This window comes from Salvia miltiorrhiza, chromosome 8, assembly GCF_028751815.1.
Source record: "Salvia miltiorrhiza cultivar Shanhuang (shh) chromosome 8, IMPLAD_Smil_shh, whole genome shotgun sequence".
NCBI lineage: Eukaryota > Viridiplantae > Streptophyta > Magnoliopsida > Lamiales > Lamiaceae > Salvia > Salvia miltiorrhiza.
The window spans coordinates 4400444-4416677 of NC_080394.1; the positions used below are offsets into that span (position 1 = coordinate 4400444).

The window sequence follows — 16234 nt, forward strand, 5'->3', positions numbered from 1 at the left end:
GAATTTCGAGAACGAGCTTGCGTTTTCTATATTTATATAGAATTACGAGTGTAATGAAAGTGAGTAGGAGTTAAGAGGGTGAGTAACGAAGAATGTGGGTAATTAGTCGTTAAAACGAGACGAAACGGGATATTTAACGACTAACGGGTTAATATCTTAAATATCTAAGGCTACCCCACCAAAACTGAAAGATATTATGGACTAGATTAGGATATATTTGATATATTCTAATACTAAGTAAGACAGTTCAAGTGTGAATTCCTTAGTCGTAATTGTTGACTCAAGTGTGAATTCCTTAGTCGTAATTGTTGACTAAGGAAGACAAGACAATTTAGAATTGTCTTCTTCGCTTATAAATAAGGGAGCTTGGTCTTACGAATCGATATATGAAAATATACGAAAACATTAGCTTAGAGCTTTTGACTTCCGATTTGAGCACCGAGACGAGCGCCGATCATCTTTTCGATCACGTATCTAAGTAGGTAAGATCTCTACCTACGTTTTGATGGTTTTCTTTTCGATTTTCATCGACGTCGAAAAACGTCGATTCTCGACTTTATTTTGAAACGACGTCGGATCGTCGTGAAATTTTAGTATGTTGTTCTTGGGTAGATGTTGAGCATGTTTAATGAAGGGAGTAAGAACGGAACGAACCGTAGCTATGAAACCCATGAGGGCAGCCCCGTTTTTCACATATTAGCTTGTCTTTCGATTTTTGTTTGATCGTTTTGACTTGATATTTGTGCTTAGGGGTATGCTAGAATCGATATATATTAAATTCGTATTTTTCCAAGCACGAAAATTGTATAAATTTTTAGAGTATGATTATTTAAATTCGTGAAGTTTGAGACGTTGCATAATGAATATTATTGCGTATATGTGTTCTACGATATCACATGAGCATGCTAATTGATTTACAATTTATGGATGATAATTGTTGAACGAAATTAAAACTGGAATTCTGTCAAAATTTTACAGCAGTTTCAAGCTTATGTTTCGATGAGTTTTCATTGCTTGATGGCTCTGAAATTTTAGTATGTTTATCTATGATATGTGTATTTCGTTTCTGCAAAATTTCATGTCTTTTGGATGATGTTTGCTATTTTAAAGATATTTTGAAAAATCCTTGACAGAATCTGTCAACTATTGGTAGACTTCACAAAAACGTTTATATCTATTAATCCATGAAGGATTTTGCATCACCGTTTTTTTTAAACGAAACTAGACTTCAATACTTTTCTAAAAACATAAGATTTCGATTTTTATGACCTCTGAAACAGAGCAGTTTATTATTTCAAAAATGCCCTGTTCTGCTGTCATATTTGTCCAACAGTAAAAGTGTATGAGTTTCATTGTTTATTTGGCAGATCATATGAACGTTTTCTCTTGTGAAAATTTAACCAAATCTTCAAGGATACCTTTAGTTTTGGATGATTAAATTTGATGGAATTTTATTAAGGTTTGCCTTGGTTTCTAATGGCCTAAACAAAATTGGCAGAAACTGTCAATCTTTGACAGCCTGCACTAAAAGAGCAATATCTCCAAAAACCTTTAACCTTTTTGGTTAACTACCATTTTTAGAGTGAACTACACTTCATGAAGTTTTTGAGATCAATTGTTATGATAGTTTATGATGATTGAGTTGGTTGTTATGAATTTTTAAAGATGACACAAAAACAGCAAAACTTTCTAGAAAACAACTTGATTATATTTGTTTTGATGGATGATACGATATGACTAAATGGTGTGAGTTGTGAGAGTTATGATTAACGCACATAAATGTTGGTATCTGACACTCGAACAATTGGTGTCGAGTATAAATGATAGTTTACTGATAAAGAGTTTTGATGATTTTGAATTGTTTGGTTTGCGTTGAAAAGATGTCAAGATGTTAAGTTTTGAGTCGAGAGACGAGTTCACGTAGTGAGATTCACGCGTTGAAATCTCGTGGCTGACATTATATATGAATAGGTCATGCCGAAATTTTTAGTGAAATTAGAATTTGAGCATAGTCAATTCTTGTTGACCCGTGACTCAAATACATGCCTAATGGAAAGTTTAACTTTCTAATCGGTTAATTAGACGAGATGAGAGCGAATAGATCTGCTAAGAAAGTGGACTTTTCGATGTGTTAAATATTTCTTTTAATTGAAGCGCTGCTAATTATAACATAAGGATGTTATAATTAATGAGTAATGACGAGAGATAATAATTGTTATATTGATTAACAATCAAGAGAGATGAACATTAGAGATACTAATGTTTCATAAAAGAGATTAGATTATTAATCGAGGTTTCTTTTATAACTTCTCACCAATTCTTCATAACGATGAAGGTCCTTTTGGGAAGTAACGACTTGAGGGAGAGAGTGACGTTACTCATTGATACAGAGACACAACGAGGTGGGCATTACTTTTACTATACGTATATAGAGATCCCCTGCGTGTCGTAGGCCTCTTATACGAATGAATGCATGAGATGATCTAGCTGTTAATTTCAGTTTCATATATATATCAAATGAGTTTAAATGTTACGTTCAAGCAAGTTATTTCATGACAAAATCTTTGAGTTAAAGTTATTTCAAGTATTGTCTTGCCATAAAATGTTTAAATTTTAGTATGATATCTATCTGCTTTGGCTTTGCCAATGATGCAATCGAATTCGGGTCTTGAGCAGTTGATAGCTATCCTGCCAGGGCTAGTGTACACCAGTGACCGTGAGTCATCTAGCGGGTTGGCCGGTCAAGTGACCGTGAGAGGTGGCCACCTCTCCGGCACACAGTTCCAGATATGATAGATTACAAGAGAACTTAGTCTGCAGACGAACTTTAAGAATCACAAATGAATTTAGTAAGCTTGGGCCTTTTTAGCGAAAAACTCCCTTGCTGTACTGTTTATGATGGCATCACAATTTACAGTTTTGAAGCATGTATTTTTATACCTAGGCATACGTGCCCACTGAGTGCTTTTGTACTCAGCCCTGCATATGTTTTCTAAATGTGCAGGTTGAGCTGATGTGATGATGGTGCTGCAATGAGCGGAGTCTCCAGGGTTGTTAATAAATAGTTAACCTGTCTAGAATATGTCTTCATACATATGTCTAGCTACTTTCCGCTGCAAGATGTTGTTGATGTTATAGTATGTTATGTCATACTTTGAGTCTTAAGAGAATGGTTTCATATGATGTATAACTTGATTAATGATATTAATTAAGTTTTATGTTGTCTTTCATAGACTGTTCAAAAGAGTATTAATGAGTAAATACGACGATTTTTCTTAGGTTGAGTAAGATTTACAGTTTCAAATGACGCCCCTTTCTTTCCCTTATTCTTTAACCCCATCCCTAGTCGTAAATAACTCGGCTTAACTATCCTTAGTTAAGGCGGGCTGTGACACAACGCGGGTGCAATTTGCAATTAAATTAAAAGGTGATGTATTCTGGAGCTATTTTTGAAGGTCATGTGCAATATGCAAATCCAATGAAAGTTCGTGTATTTTTCGGCTTTTAACTCAATAAAAAACTCAAACAATAATCTCTTTGCACACTATGTGTTTGGACATAATGATGGATAAGATAATGATATGCTCGGAATTTATTTAAGGAAAAATATTCTAATTTTGTCAAAAATTACAATAGAATTACATAATCAAACAATTTTTTCTCATTTCTATCCTACAAAATCTTTGCTTGCAGCTTGGAGATGACTCAGCGACAATGATGTATTAGTTACTTCAAGAAAAATATCAACTACTAATAGATTTAGGCACCGAGTCAACTAGTGGCTGTGCAAAATATTTTGTATGGTAGGTTTTAGGTTAGAAAAAATAAAGGGGTAATTATAGTTTATAACTTGAACTTTCAGAAAATTTCAGTTTATAGTCTCAATTTTGATTTATTTGTTATATAGCCTGCATTTAATGAAATTATTTAATTATAGCCATAATTACATCAAAATTATGACATTATCTATTCTTTATCGAAATTACATATGAAACGATGATCGATTGCCATGAAATTAGATCCTAATTTATTCTACACTGAATGAAATTTTCAATGATAGGTAGCCCATCGTCATCGGACCACCGGTGTAGTCGGAATCGACTAACTTTTTTGCGCGATTCCGACTACACCGGTGGTCTGATGACGATGTGCTACCTACCACTGAAAACTTCTTTTTGTGTAGAATATATTAGACTCTAGTTTTGTGGCAATCGATCATCATTTTAGCTGTAATTACGATAAAAAAATATCCTACTAATATAAATTTGATGCAATTGTGGCTAATAATTAAATAATTTGTCAAAGTTCAGGCTATACAAAAAATAAATTAAAGTTGAGGCTATAAACTGAAATTTATTAAAAGTTCAGGCTATGAACTATAATTAACCAAAAAATAAATAATAATTTAAGTATTTTAATGTAAAGTGAATTTGGTTAAAAAAATAATTAATTTTGATGTAAATTTTCATGCGTATAAATATGTGTGACCATTATAAGAAAGAGGTATCCAAAATCTATTATTAGGCCTTAAGTGATTAGATTTCAACCCCATATGACAAATGATGTAATTGGAAAATTGATGGCGACAACGAAACTACACTCACCATGTTTTCAGTGACGGCTATAGAGTATGCTATAAAGGAGGACATTTGCGGCTCAATTTATTTAGAATTAACGCAAAAATTTGATTGAGACTGGTCTCTATCATTCAAGACACCGCTCGGGGCGCGGGTTGGGGCGGAATTGGGCGCGGATCACAAATCACAGGCTGATTGAAAATATGAATAATTTAAAATAAATATTGTTGTGATGAAGAATAATAATTAAATAGAATACATATTGAAGACATCTCCTTTATTATCTATCCTATGTGGTACACCCACAAGTGAGTATTTTGATAATTCTCAATTCTATATTATATGGCATTTTTACATTTTTTCTTCATCCATCCCACATTGAAATTAGAGTTAATGTGCTCAATTAATCCTTCTTGTATAAGAAAAGGAAAAAGTGTCCACCCAAATAAAAATATGGAAAAACTAGCATTTTTTAATGTAAATGTACAATTATACCCTTAATACGGTTACACACTTTTTCGTAAAAGTGTGTAATAACGTAAGTGTATAATTGCAAAAAAGTGTGTAACAGTGTAAAATACACTATTACACACTTTTTCGAAGCGAAAAAATGTGTAATAGTGTATTTTATACTATTACACACTGAAAGGGTATTTTAGTCAAAAATGTTATTATTTCTATATTTTTATTTGTCTGGCTAGAATTTCCTATGGCTAAAAGGTTTTGGCTACATTAAGGTTTTGCCTCTTGAAATTATCCTAAACTTCATCAATTCATAATCTATATAAAAGGCTCAATCTTCATGTAGACATTAGGCCATCTATTTTTTGCACATTGATATTATATTTAATCATTGGAAAATATGGATAAAGAAATACTTATAATATGTATTTCAAATAAATAGTTTTCCACATATTTTTATAACTGCAATAGATTTTCAAATTAAATTTATAATAAACTTCATAATTCAAAATCAAAAAAGTTGAAATTAAATTTCAATATTTGCAAACCTAAATAAAAATATAGATGTTTTTGAAATAAATAGGTTCTTAACTGAACCTGGTTAAAGTAAATAAAATGATCGTTAGATATATTTTAAATAAATAAGTAATTTAATTTAATTTGGTCATATAAAATAAAGAAAATGATACATAATTTTTATGTTCAAATTTATGCATTTTTGTGTGAAACATTATACATTTTTGTGTGAAGTATATGTATGTAAAACATGTCAGTTTTTGGGGGGTGGGGGTGGTGGTGGGGTGTGGGGATTGGGAGGGTGGTGTGGGGTGGGGTGGCGAAAATACCAAATTTGTGAAAATGAAATGCATTTTTATATGAAATTTTATGCATTTTTTATATGAAACTTTATGCATCTTCGTGTGAAACTTTATGCATATAAAATATGTCTATTTTGAAGGAATATATATATATATATATATATATATATATATATACTTTTAATTTCGATAAATATATTCCGATTATACCACTTTGTAGATTTTGTCTTGGAAGCTTCTTGCCATGTGTCACAATCTTTATGCGCCACATGTCACAAATATGTGGTCAAGATTTAGTTCTACGGTACTATCTTGGATACTACAAAAACCTAATCCTATATATATATATATATAGATATAGTATTAATTCCCCGTAAATTCACAAAATTTCATTTATGCAATTTCATCATCATCTGCAACATGGAGTATATCACCGTTAAAAGTCTGCTAGTGAAAACAAAAATACTCAATCGTTTATTTTATCAATAATGAAAAATAACGTCTACAGAAAACAATTTTTTGGCTCTCTTTTAGGTGATGGCGAGGAGGGCCTTATGAACTACTCTTCGAAACAAGCTTCCCCCATCCGAAATGAGCTTCGCGGAATCCAAACCTACTCCAATTAGAGATTATAATAGTAATGGGACAGTGTTGACTTGTGGTTCAGAGTTTCAAACCCCATCAATTTCTCTTTTCCAGATCAAAATATAAACAATATTCATGCATCTTCGTGAAATCAACAATGTAACTACAATGTAACTACAAATGTGCGGAGAAGTTCAATTTAATTTTGTGAAATCAACAATATAACGATAGTGAGAGGCTCAAAGACGACGTATACACTGCAAATATGCTTATAACTATCGAAATTAACGACTGAGATTTTCGTTAAACAATAGTACAAATTATTTGTAGGGCCGCATTTTCTGGTAGTGATGATAGCAACTAACACAAATTAATAAGTGTAGTTTAGAAGAAACTTAGTTATTTGTAAAGCAGAGATTCATGAACAAGTAGCTAGGATATGAAGGGTTTGATCTCCTCATCTTGCTCAAAGTAATGCACTTCATTTTGGTTCAAATAAAACCATGCCTCAATCCCATCTCCCTCTCTGTCGCTCGTCAGCACCACTAAGTTGATGACCGGCGGCCAAAATCTGTTGCCCGTCGAAACAGGCTTCCCCCATCCGAAATCAGCTTCGTGGAATCCAAACCTACTCCAATCAGTGATTGATATAACATTGATCTCAGGATCGCGAACAAGTCTTCCGTAGCTTTCTATACTATTTGTGTAGATATCGCGTCCATCCCAATCAGGAGACAGTATCTCAGCATAACGAGCTATGGCGCCTCGAATAGAATCTCCCAGTATACGAACAAGTTGATCAACACCAATTTCCTCCTCAGCTTCTATGCGTCGCGTCACTGCTGGGATCGAGAAATTCCCACAAGTGTGTGTTGACTGAGGTGGGATTGATCTCCCTCGCATGTTAACCCCTTGAAATACGACGGAGCTTCTGCTTCTTCCGTGGATGGCGCGATCTAGTCGGATTCGGGCTTTGGCCGTAACGGCAGACACAACACGCACTCCGGATAAGGGTTTTCCGTTGGTTTGGCTTATGCTTGATTTCAGCCTCCTTAAAGCCTCCTTGTTGAACAAAAGCCTCTTCACAACAACCTTGTGACCGGAACCCGGGGCCGGGGCCGGGGCCGGGGCCGGGGCCCGGTTGTCGGGTGGAAGCAGCGAGGGGAGATGAAAAGACGGGCTAATCACCCTCTTATTATGATCCGGATTGGTGGCGTCCGTCCAGGCGGCCACGAACGTCGCAAGCGACGACCCATCGAAGATCTTGTGGGAGACGCAGATGGCGATGGCGGCCCCACCACACGAGAAACGTGTGATCTGGATTGAGAGGATTGGATTATCAAGAGCTTCGTGTAGTAGGAAATGTTGGCCGGGGAGGAGATTGTCGAGCTGATCGGGCTCCATTTTTGCTACGAGCTCGATCAGCTCGACATCTAGAGCCTCTGCTTCGACGAGCTCGGCTCCCTCGTCGCAGCAATCAATCGAACTATAATTATTGATGAATCTTCCTGCAAGAGGATAGAAATCAACCAAGATTCTGGCCAGTGATTCTTCCAACTGGAGGCTGCCGTCTTCGGGTTTCGATTCGTAAAACAAAACAACTGCAAAATAATTCCCTGGGTCCACAATCTCATCTATAAGTGATAACTTGTAATTCTTGAGGTTTTGAGGGGTTGGGGTGTGTGGTTTTATCAACTTGCTACTCATTTTGTTCATCTTCATTTTTCACTTACTTTTTTTTTTTTTTAATATTGGAGTTGATACATGAAATACACAAGCCTAGTAGCTCTATATATAAGCAATCCCAAGTCTCACAATTTGATATGCTCCACCATGTATTATTTTAATAATATTTTTATAAAAATAATTTTTATCATAATATAATTATGAATTTATATTCTTTTATTGATTATCTACTATTAGCATTTTCCACGATAGCACTCAACGTGGATTTCATTGTTTGTGTTAGCATTTTTCCATATCAGTACTTTATCGTAGTATTTTGCCACGGTAGCATTTTTCATGGTAATATTTTTCTTTTAAAGATGTGATTTTTTAGATCTGTTTTTCCTTTTCTTCCCCTACTTTGATTTCTGGCTAATCAGAAAAAAGAATAGAAGAATAGAGATGGGGTTAAACGATTTAAGGTTTTCTTTTGCAGGAATGATGGGTTGGGTTTTGAACAATTGAAAAGAAATTGTTGTTTTTCATTAATTCTTCGATTGAGGAGCAAGAGAAAGTTTGATATATAGTGAAGAGAATTCAATGTGTTTTACGAATGAAGATGAAGAGAAAATTTAAGATGAGAACGTGGAAGGGAAAATATGAGAAAATTTAAGATTAAATGGAAACATACTCCCTCCGTCCTACGAATCTTGACACGTTTGATTTCGGCATGGGAATTAAGGAATTATAGATTAGTGTTTTAAGTGTGTAGTTAATAAAATATAAAAGTGATAAAGTAGGAGAGAGAATGTGATAAAAGTGATAAAGTAGGAGATAGAAAATAATAAAAGTGATAAAGTAGGAGATATAAGTTACCTTATTTGAAAATGTGTCAAGATTCGTGGGACAGCTCAAAAATAAAAACGTGTCAAGATTCGTGGGACGAAGCGAGTATATAATTAAACTCTTAGCCCAACTAAACGTTTGTGGCTAATTTAAATTAAATAATAATTATATCCTTAAGATAGTGAATTATATTCTTGTGTAAAATTTAAGCATAATTTTACTCCCTTTATCCACGAAATGAGTATTCATTTTGGGGGTGACACGGGTTTTAGGAAATTGATTAAGTGTGTGAATGAAATAAGGGGTCCACTTTCATTGTGAGTGAATTGTGTGAGGTACACTTACTAAAAAAGGAAATGGGTACTCATTTGATGGACAAACCAAAAAAGAAATATGATTACTCATTTCGTGAACGTAGGGAGTATATAATATCATGCATGATTAAATTTATTTTTATAAAAATAATAGTACACAAGGTGGAACACATAAATTGTGAGACACTAAATCCCATCCAATAAATCTAGGATTGCTTATATATTGAGCTACTAGTCTTGTGTATTTCAAGTATCGACTCCAATATTGAAAAAAAATGAAGATGAACAAAATGAGTAGCAAGTTGATAAAACCACACACCCCAACCCCTCAAAACCTCAAGAATTACAAGTTATCGTATATAGATGAGCTTGTGGACCCAGGAGAATATTTTGCAGTTGTTCTGTTTTACGAATCGAAACCCGAAGACGGCAGCCTCCAGTTGGAAGAATCACTGGCCAGAATCTTGGTTGATTTCTATCCTCTTGTAGGAAGATTCATCAATAATTATAGTTCGATTGACTGCTGCGACGAGGGAGCCGAGCTCGTCGAAGCAGAGGCTCTAGACGTCGAGCTGATCGAGCTCGTAGCAAAAATGGAGCTCGATCAGCTCGACAATCTCCTCCCCGACCAACACGAAGCTCCTGATATTCCAATCCTCTCAATCCAGATCACACGTTTCTCATGTGGTGGGGCCGTCGTCGCCATCAGCGTCTCCCACAAGATCTTCGATGGGTCGTCGCTTGCGACGTTTGTGGCCGCCTGGACGGACGCCACCAATCCAGATCATGCTAAGAGGGTAATCTGCCCGTCTTTTCATCTCCCCTCGTTGCTTCCATCCGTGCTCCGCAACGACAACCCGGCCCCGACCCCGGCCCCGGGTTCCGGTCACAAGCTTGCTTTGAAGAGGCTTTCGTTCAACAAGGAGGCTTTAACCAGCCTGAAATCAAGAATAAGTCGAACCAACGGAAAACCCTTATCCGGAGCGTGTATTGTGTCTGCCGTTTTGGCCGAAGCTCAATTCCGACTGGATCGCGCCAAACACGGTAGAAGCAAAAGCTGCATCATATATCATGTTGGAAAGGAAAGAATCATTTACATTGATTGGAGATCAAATCAAGATCAATGATTTAGAGTTTCCTAGTTTGTAACTTTCCTTGTATATTACTTTTCAGTCCTATAAAGGGTAGATGTAATTCTCAGGAAAAATCAAGCAATACAAACAAAAACACAGTCTTTACAGCCATCTAAACCTTTCTTCTCTTTATCAATGTCGATACCATGTGCAAACATGGTATCAGAGCAGGCATGATTCTGGGAACTCAGAAATAGTTCATCACTGTTCCAAATACCTAAAAACAATCAAGGCAGCACTACCAAATTCAATTTCCCAAAATTCTCAAATCCCTAGCTAAAAATGTACCGCTCTGGGAGCTTGACCCGCGTCTCCGACGAGTTTTTCTCCACCCCATCTTCAGCAGCAGATGTTGAACAGCAGCTGCAGCAGCTCCTTCCGACGTACAACCCAAAATCCCACCTCGCCAAGAAGGAACGTGTTCGCCTCAGATTTGCCGAGGCCGCCGTCCGTCCCAAAGCTACCGTCCATAGATCTGCCGAGGCAGACGTCCGCCCCGAGGCCGCCGTCCACAGATCTGCCGAGGCCGCCGTCCACCTCATGGAGAGCTCCATGGCCGGCAGCACCTCGCTCTCCAACCCCGAGGACGAAGTCAACAGCCTTATTCAGCAGGTGGCTCGAGTCCACCTACAACAAACAACCGGAGTAGAAGCGGTGACTGCGAGGACAGCGGCGGTGGCCGGGAGAGCAGCGGCTGTGGCCGCGTATCGGAAATTCGCGGCCGGGCAGAATGGAAAGAGCAAATGTGAGAGGGAGGCGCTTGGAGAAGGAAATGAGGAATTGAAATTAGGTATAGGGTTTAGTGTGTCTTTCATTTATTTGCAAAAATTACCCCATCCCTTAAAATCTGCACCCCCAAGTCCCAATAAAATACAAAGGCTACCCCGAGGTTTTATTAAATTGCAAAACTTACCCCATCTTATGCAAACTGCCCCCCCAAAGGTCTCGAAAATTACAGAAAAACCCCAATCTTCCACATAATACTAAAATCACTCCCCAATTATGTAGAGAGTCCCTAAATTTTTCCGCTGCATATCAAACCTTTTGTGATAATAGGGATAGAGAGGAAGGGTGGATTTTTGATTGTAGAGCTACGGATACGATGACCTTTGATAAAACTGATATTATTAAGTCATCAATATCCCACCGAACACATGTTCAAACTGCAAGTGGTGATTTGACTCGTGTTGAGGGAGCCGGAACTATAGAAATTTCTCCTACACTACGTCTCTCAAATTGTCTATATATTCCATCTCTTTCTCATAAACTGTTGTCTATTAGCCATGTTACAAAAGAGCTCAATTGTACCATGATAATGCATCCCCACTTTTGTTTTCTTCAGGATATCAGGACGGGGGAGATTATTGAGTGTGGCACTGAGCGGGATGGATTGTACTGTGTGGATGAGATAGCTCAACAAGGCAAGGTGATGCTGGCTCACGGAACTGCTGACCGGGAAGCCTGGCTTTGGCACCGTCGGTTAGGGCATCCATCCACGGGTTATCTTAAGCTTTTATTTCCTAAATTAGTGAAAAATGAGACTTTATCTTGTGAGACTTGTGTTTTAGCTAAAAGCCACCGTAAATCTTTTAAGCCTAATGACACACGAGTGAACTCCATATTTTCTCTTGTTCATTTTGATGTTTGGGGTCCTTCACCTGTTGTGGGGGGTCAAGGTTTTAGATATTTTTTGCTCTTTATTGATGATTGCACTAGGATGACATGGGTGTATTTTCTCAAAAATAAATCTCAAGTTTTTGAAAAGTTCACTCATTTCTTTAAACTGATTCAAACTCAAATTCAAAAACATATCCAAACCCTTAGAACCGATAATGGGGGGGAGTTTGTCAATCGATCCATGCAGGACTTCTGTCAACAAAGAGGGATAATTCATCAAACTACTTGTTCCCATACTCCCGAACAAAATGGTGTTGCTGAACGAAAAAATAGAATTCTCCTTGAAATGACCCGTGCTATGATGCTTGAGTCTAAGGTACACCTACTTCTGGCCTGAAGCTGTCGCCACCTCTGTTTACCTTATAAATCGCCTTCCCACCAGAACCCTCCAGCTTCAAACTCCATTACAGAAATTATCCACTCTTTCTGATATACCTCTCGCTCTTACTCTTCAACCTCGAGTTTTTGGTAGTTCCGTATTCGTTCATATTCCCAAGCATGAACGGACTAAACTCTCTCCTTGTGCCATTAAGTGTGTGTTTGTCGGGTATGGTGTTAACCAAAAAGGGTATAGATGTTACAATCCTAAAACCCGTCAAATCATAACCACCATGAACTGCGACTTTCTTGAAACTGAGTATTTTTACAGTACCCACCTTAACAGTGAGGGGGAGAGTGAGAAAGAGAGTGAGATCGACCTGTTAAGTTGGTTACCAATGCCAGGCCCCGAAGCAGATCCAACAGAAAAAGTTAGCCTTGCCACCGAGCATGTTTCATCCACTCCAGAACAATCTAGTCCACTGCATGAGCCTATATCTTCTCCGCCACTGATATCTGAGGTAAGAGCTTCTGAACCTACTATTGTGGCTTCTGATTCTGCTGATCATATTTCTCAAGTCATTGAAGAAGAACAGGAGGATAATACAGTAGATGGAGATACTGGGAGATATGTGCTACCACCCAGGAGTAATCGGGGTGTACCTCCTAAACGGTATTCCCCAGAGAAAATTGCGAGGAATTCCCGATACTCAGTTGGGAATATCGCCAAGGGAAACTTGTCCAAAAATGCCACAGCCTATGAAGCGGCCTTATATGATGAGGAGATTCCACAAACAGCAGAGCAAGCCCTGAAGATCGAGCATTGGAGAAATGCTATGAAAAAAGAGATAGGGGCCCTGAACCGGAATCACACATGGGAGAAATGTCGGTTGCCAAAAGGGAAGAAAACCGTGGGATGCAGATGGGTTTTCACAATCAAACGAAAACCCGATGGATCTATTGAGCGATACAAAGCTCGGCTGGTTGCAAAAGGCTACACACAAACATATAGGATCGACTATGCAGAAACCTTCTCGCCTGTGGCAAAAATGAACACTGTCAGGGTGCTCCTCTCCATTGCTGCAAACAAGGATTGGGATCTTCATCAGTTTGATGTTACAAATGCCTTTCTTCATGGTGAGCTTGAAGAAGAACGGGAGGTATACATGGAAGCACCCCAAGGTTTTTTAGATGAGTTCGAGGAAGGGGAGGTATGCAGATTGAAAAAAACTTTATATGGGCTCAAACTGTCATAGCCCGGCCTAATATAGTGTATAGTTAAGCCGGGGAAAGGTGTGACTGGGAAAAGGGAGAAAGAAAATGCAAAAGAAAAGAGGTTTCAATAATAATAATGAACACGCTTTAACGATGAATTACTTAATATTGGATAATCATAAGCAATCACTTTTAAAACTCATGAGTAGACAACTTACAATACACAACGACAAGTTGTCTAACTTTCAAGTGACATAATTCTCAAAGCTATTGTTTTAAAATATGTACAACACCTCAATAAAGTAGAATAACCTAAGTGTTGCAGCGGAATAATTCATGTGGATTACATGTATGAAGACATGGAATCCTGAGCCTGGTTTAATACATATACATCAAAGAATTTGCTCTGCTCGCTTCCATCTGCACCACAGCTTAACCTGCATATTTAGAAACATACGCAGGGCTGAGTACCAAAAAGCACTCAGTGGTCATGCCGAAAAACTTTAAAGCTTGCTCTTAGAGCTATATATTGAACTTGCCATCTCAAGCATCACACAGGAGTTTTATTTAAATAACCTGTGCACGCCAAAACTGTAAAACTTCTATATATATCATCATAACCTCATATATGTCTGCAGACAATTAACATGTATGTACCATAACTACACATCATGTAACCTTGTGTTGAGAAGTAGGCCTCCTTCTCAAACACAGTGATCGGCCCGAAGGCTCCCGATCACAGTGACCGGCCAACCCGCTCGATGACTCACGGTCACAACTATGTGCACAAACCCTTACTGACATCTCGCTTCAGCATAGGGCCGATATCGTCTATCTCTCGTAGATGGTAACATACAAGCTCATAAAAGTTTTGGCAAGTCAATAACTTTAATATAACATCATTCATATAATAACATAATTAAATAGTGCGCACTTCAAATTCTGAGTTTAGAAAGCCCACCTGATCGTGGTCTGACGATCCAGGTAATTCTGAACTATGGATTCACCTTCTTTTGTATATGACCTTCAATATAGATTAACTAACTAAGTAAATAACGAGAAAATAATATGGATTTAACTTAAAAAGTACGTATGCGGGTCTTAAGGTGATATTCCTATTTGGAATTTATGGACTGAAGACTAATTGCTATTTGACAAGCTTATCAACAAATGCCAACATAGATTAAAGGTCCAACTATATAAATTAATCTATCATCTAATTTATAATCATAAGCTTAATTTTAAAATAACTCAGTTAACTTAAATAAATTAAAAGCCTTATACTCTTCCTTTTAATAAAATGAATCAAATTAACTTCTCTCTCTTATTTCCTCACGCACACATACATATACATTCTCTCTCTGTGTTACTTCTCCCTCTCTCTCAGCTCTGTCGTCTCTCTTTCTCTCTCCCTGTCTCCGGCGACCATCGCCGGCCTTCGTCGCCTCCGGCGCGGCGAGGTCGGCCTCTCCTCTCCCCCTTTCCTTTCTTTCCATTTCTCTTTTCCCTAAGTCTCAATCCCCAAATTATAAAATCAAAATCCTAGGGTTTCTACCTCTCTTCATCCCCTCTGGAATTCGTCTCTCCGGCGAAGCCTGCCGCCCCGCCGTCATCTCTGTCACGCCGCCGCCTCTTCTGACTCAGGTAAGTCCCTGTCTCTCTCTCTACTTCTGTCTCTGCTCTCTCCCTCGAACTCCCTCTCTCTCTGCCCTATCTTGATCTCTCGCTCTCTCTCTGTCCAGGGCGCGGCGGCCGCCGCAAGCCACGACGGCGCTTGCAGCGCCGGTGCTCACCGCCGCCTGCCCCGCTCCTCTCTCCCTCTAGCTCGTTCTGCTTTCTCCCTTCTTCCTGCTGTCTGTCTCTATCTCACACTCTATCTCACTATCTCTCACTCAATCTCCATCCCTACCTCTCGCTCAACCTCCCTCTTCCTCTACTGTCAGTAGCCACCGCGGCCGCCATAGCGCGGGCAACGCCGGCGGTCACCACCGCCAGCCGTGCCTTTGCTTTGGTGGCTCACGGCTGCTGCTGCTACTGCTAATCCCGCCTTCTTCTTCTTCCTTCCCTCTTCTCTATTTCCCAATTCAAAATCTTACTCCAGCTAACTTCCAATCTAATTTCTATTTCAGCTTTAACATCACAAACTAATGAATCTCTACTTGTTCTATTCAGGAACTGAGGTTTCAAGGGATTACTCAGAGTGGCAGTCGTCTACTGCTCAAGATTCAATTTTTATATGATGTAAATCTGTTTATTTATTGATTATCGAGAAACTGGGATTGTGTTGCTGAATCTGAAAAGGGATGTCTGTAGCTTATTACTATTACTACTATTTTCACTATTTTTTACTGTTATTAAGTACATAAGGAGAAAAGAAAGACTACCTTCTTTATACAAACTGCACAAGCTGCTGTGGACGATTATAGATGATTTGCTTTGTTGTTTGGAATTAGCAGAATGGGGAAAAGATGAGACTACTGTAACTCACCATATTTATAATCGTTTGAGTCGGTTAAATGAAGTAGCTGGGTGGAAAGGTGAGAGATACGTGTTAAATCACATGATACGTGTTTCTTTCATATAATAGATGATGCCTCAATAGCTTATCTGATCTTTTGATTCTA

The 16234-nt window shown here is 38.1% G+C and overlaps 2 protein-coding genes and 1 long non-coding RNA gene across 3 annotated transcripts; 2 read left to right on the top strand and 1 right to left on the bottom strand.

Annotated features, from left to right (window-relative positions):
- Positions 1 to 6874: 6874 nt before the first annotated feature.
- Positions 6875 to 8164, bottom strand: LOC130997970 (pelargonidin 3-O-(6-caffeoylglucoside) 5-O-(6-O-malonylglucoside) 4'''-malonyltransferase-like). The gene has a single exon (XM_057923408.1). It carries the CDS (start codon positions 8162 to 8164, stop codon positions 6875 to 6877), a length of 1290 nt encoding a protein of 429 aa, XP_057779391.1.
- Positions 8165 to 9557: 1393 nt separating this feature from the next.
- Positions 9558 to 10394, top strand: LOC130997971 (pelargonidin 3-O-(6-caffeoylglucoside) 5-O-(6-O-malonylglucoside) 4'''-malonyltransferase-like). Its single transcript, XM_057923409.1, has one exon. It carries the CDS (start codon positions 9558 to 9560, stop codon positions 10392 to 10394), a length of 837 nt encoding a protein of 278 aa, XP_057779392.1.
- A 4027-nt stretch (positions 10395 to 14421) lies between these two features.
- On the top strand, positions 14422 to 16221 carry LOC131000170 (uncharacterized). The gene is made up of 2 exons (XR_009093680.1): positions 14422 to 15254; positions 15783 to 16221. It is a non-coding gene; the product is annotated as an uncharacterized LOC131000170 (long non-coding RNA).
- The last annotated feature ends 13 nt before the right edge of the window (positions 16222 to 16234 follow it).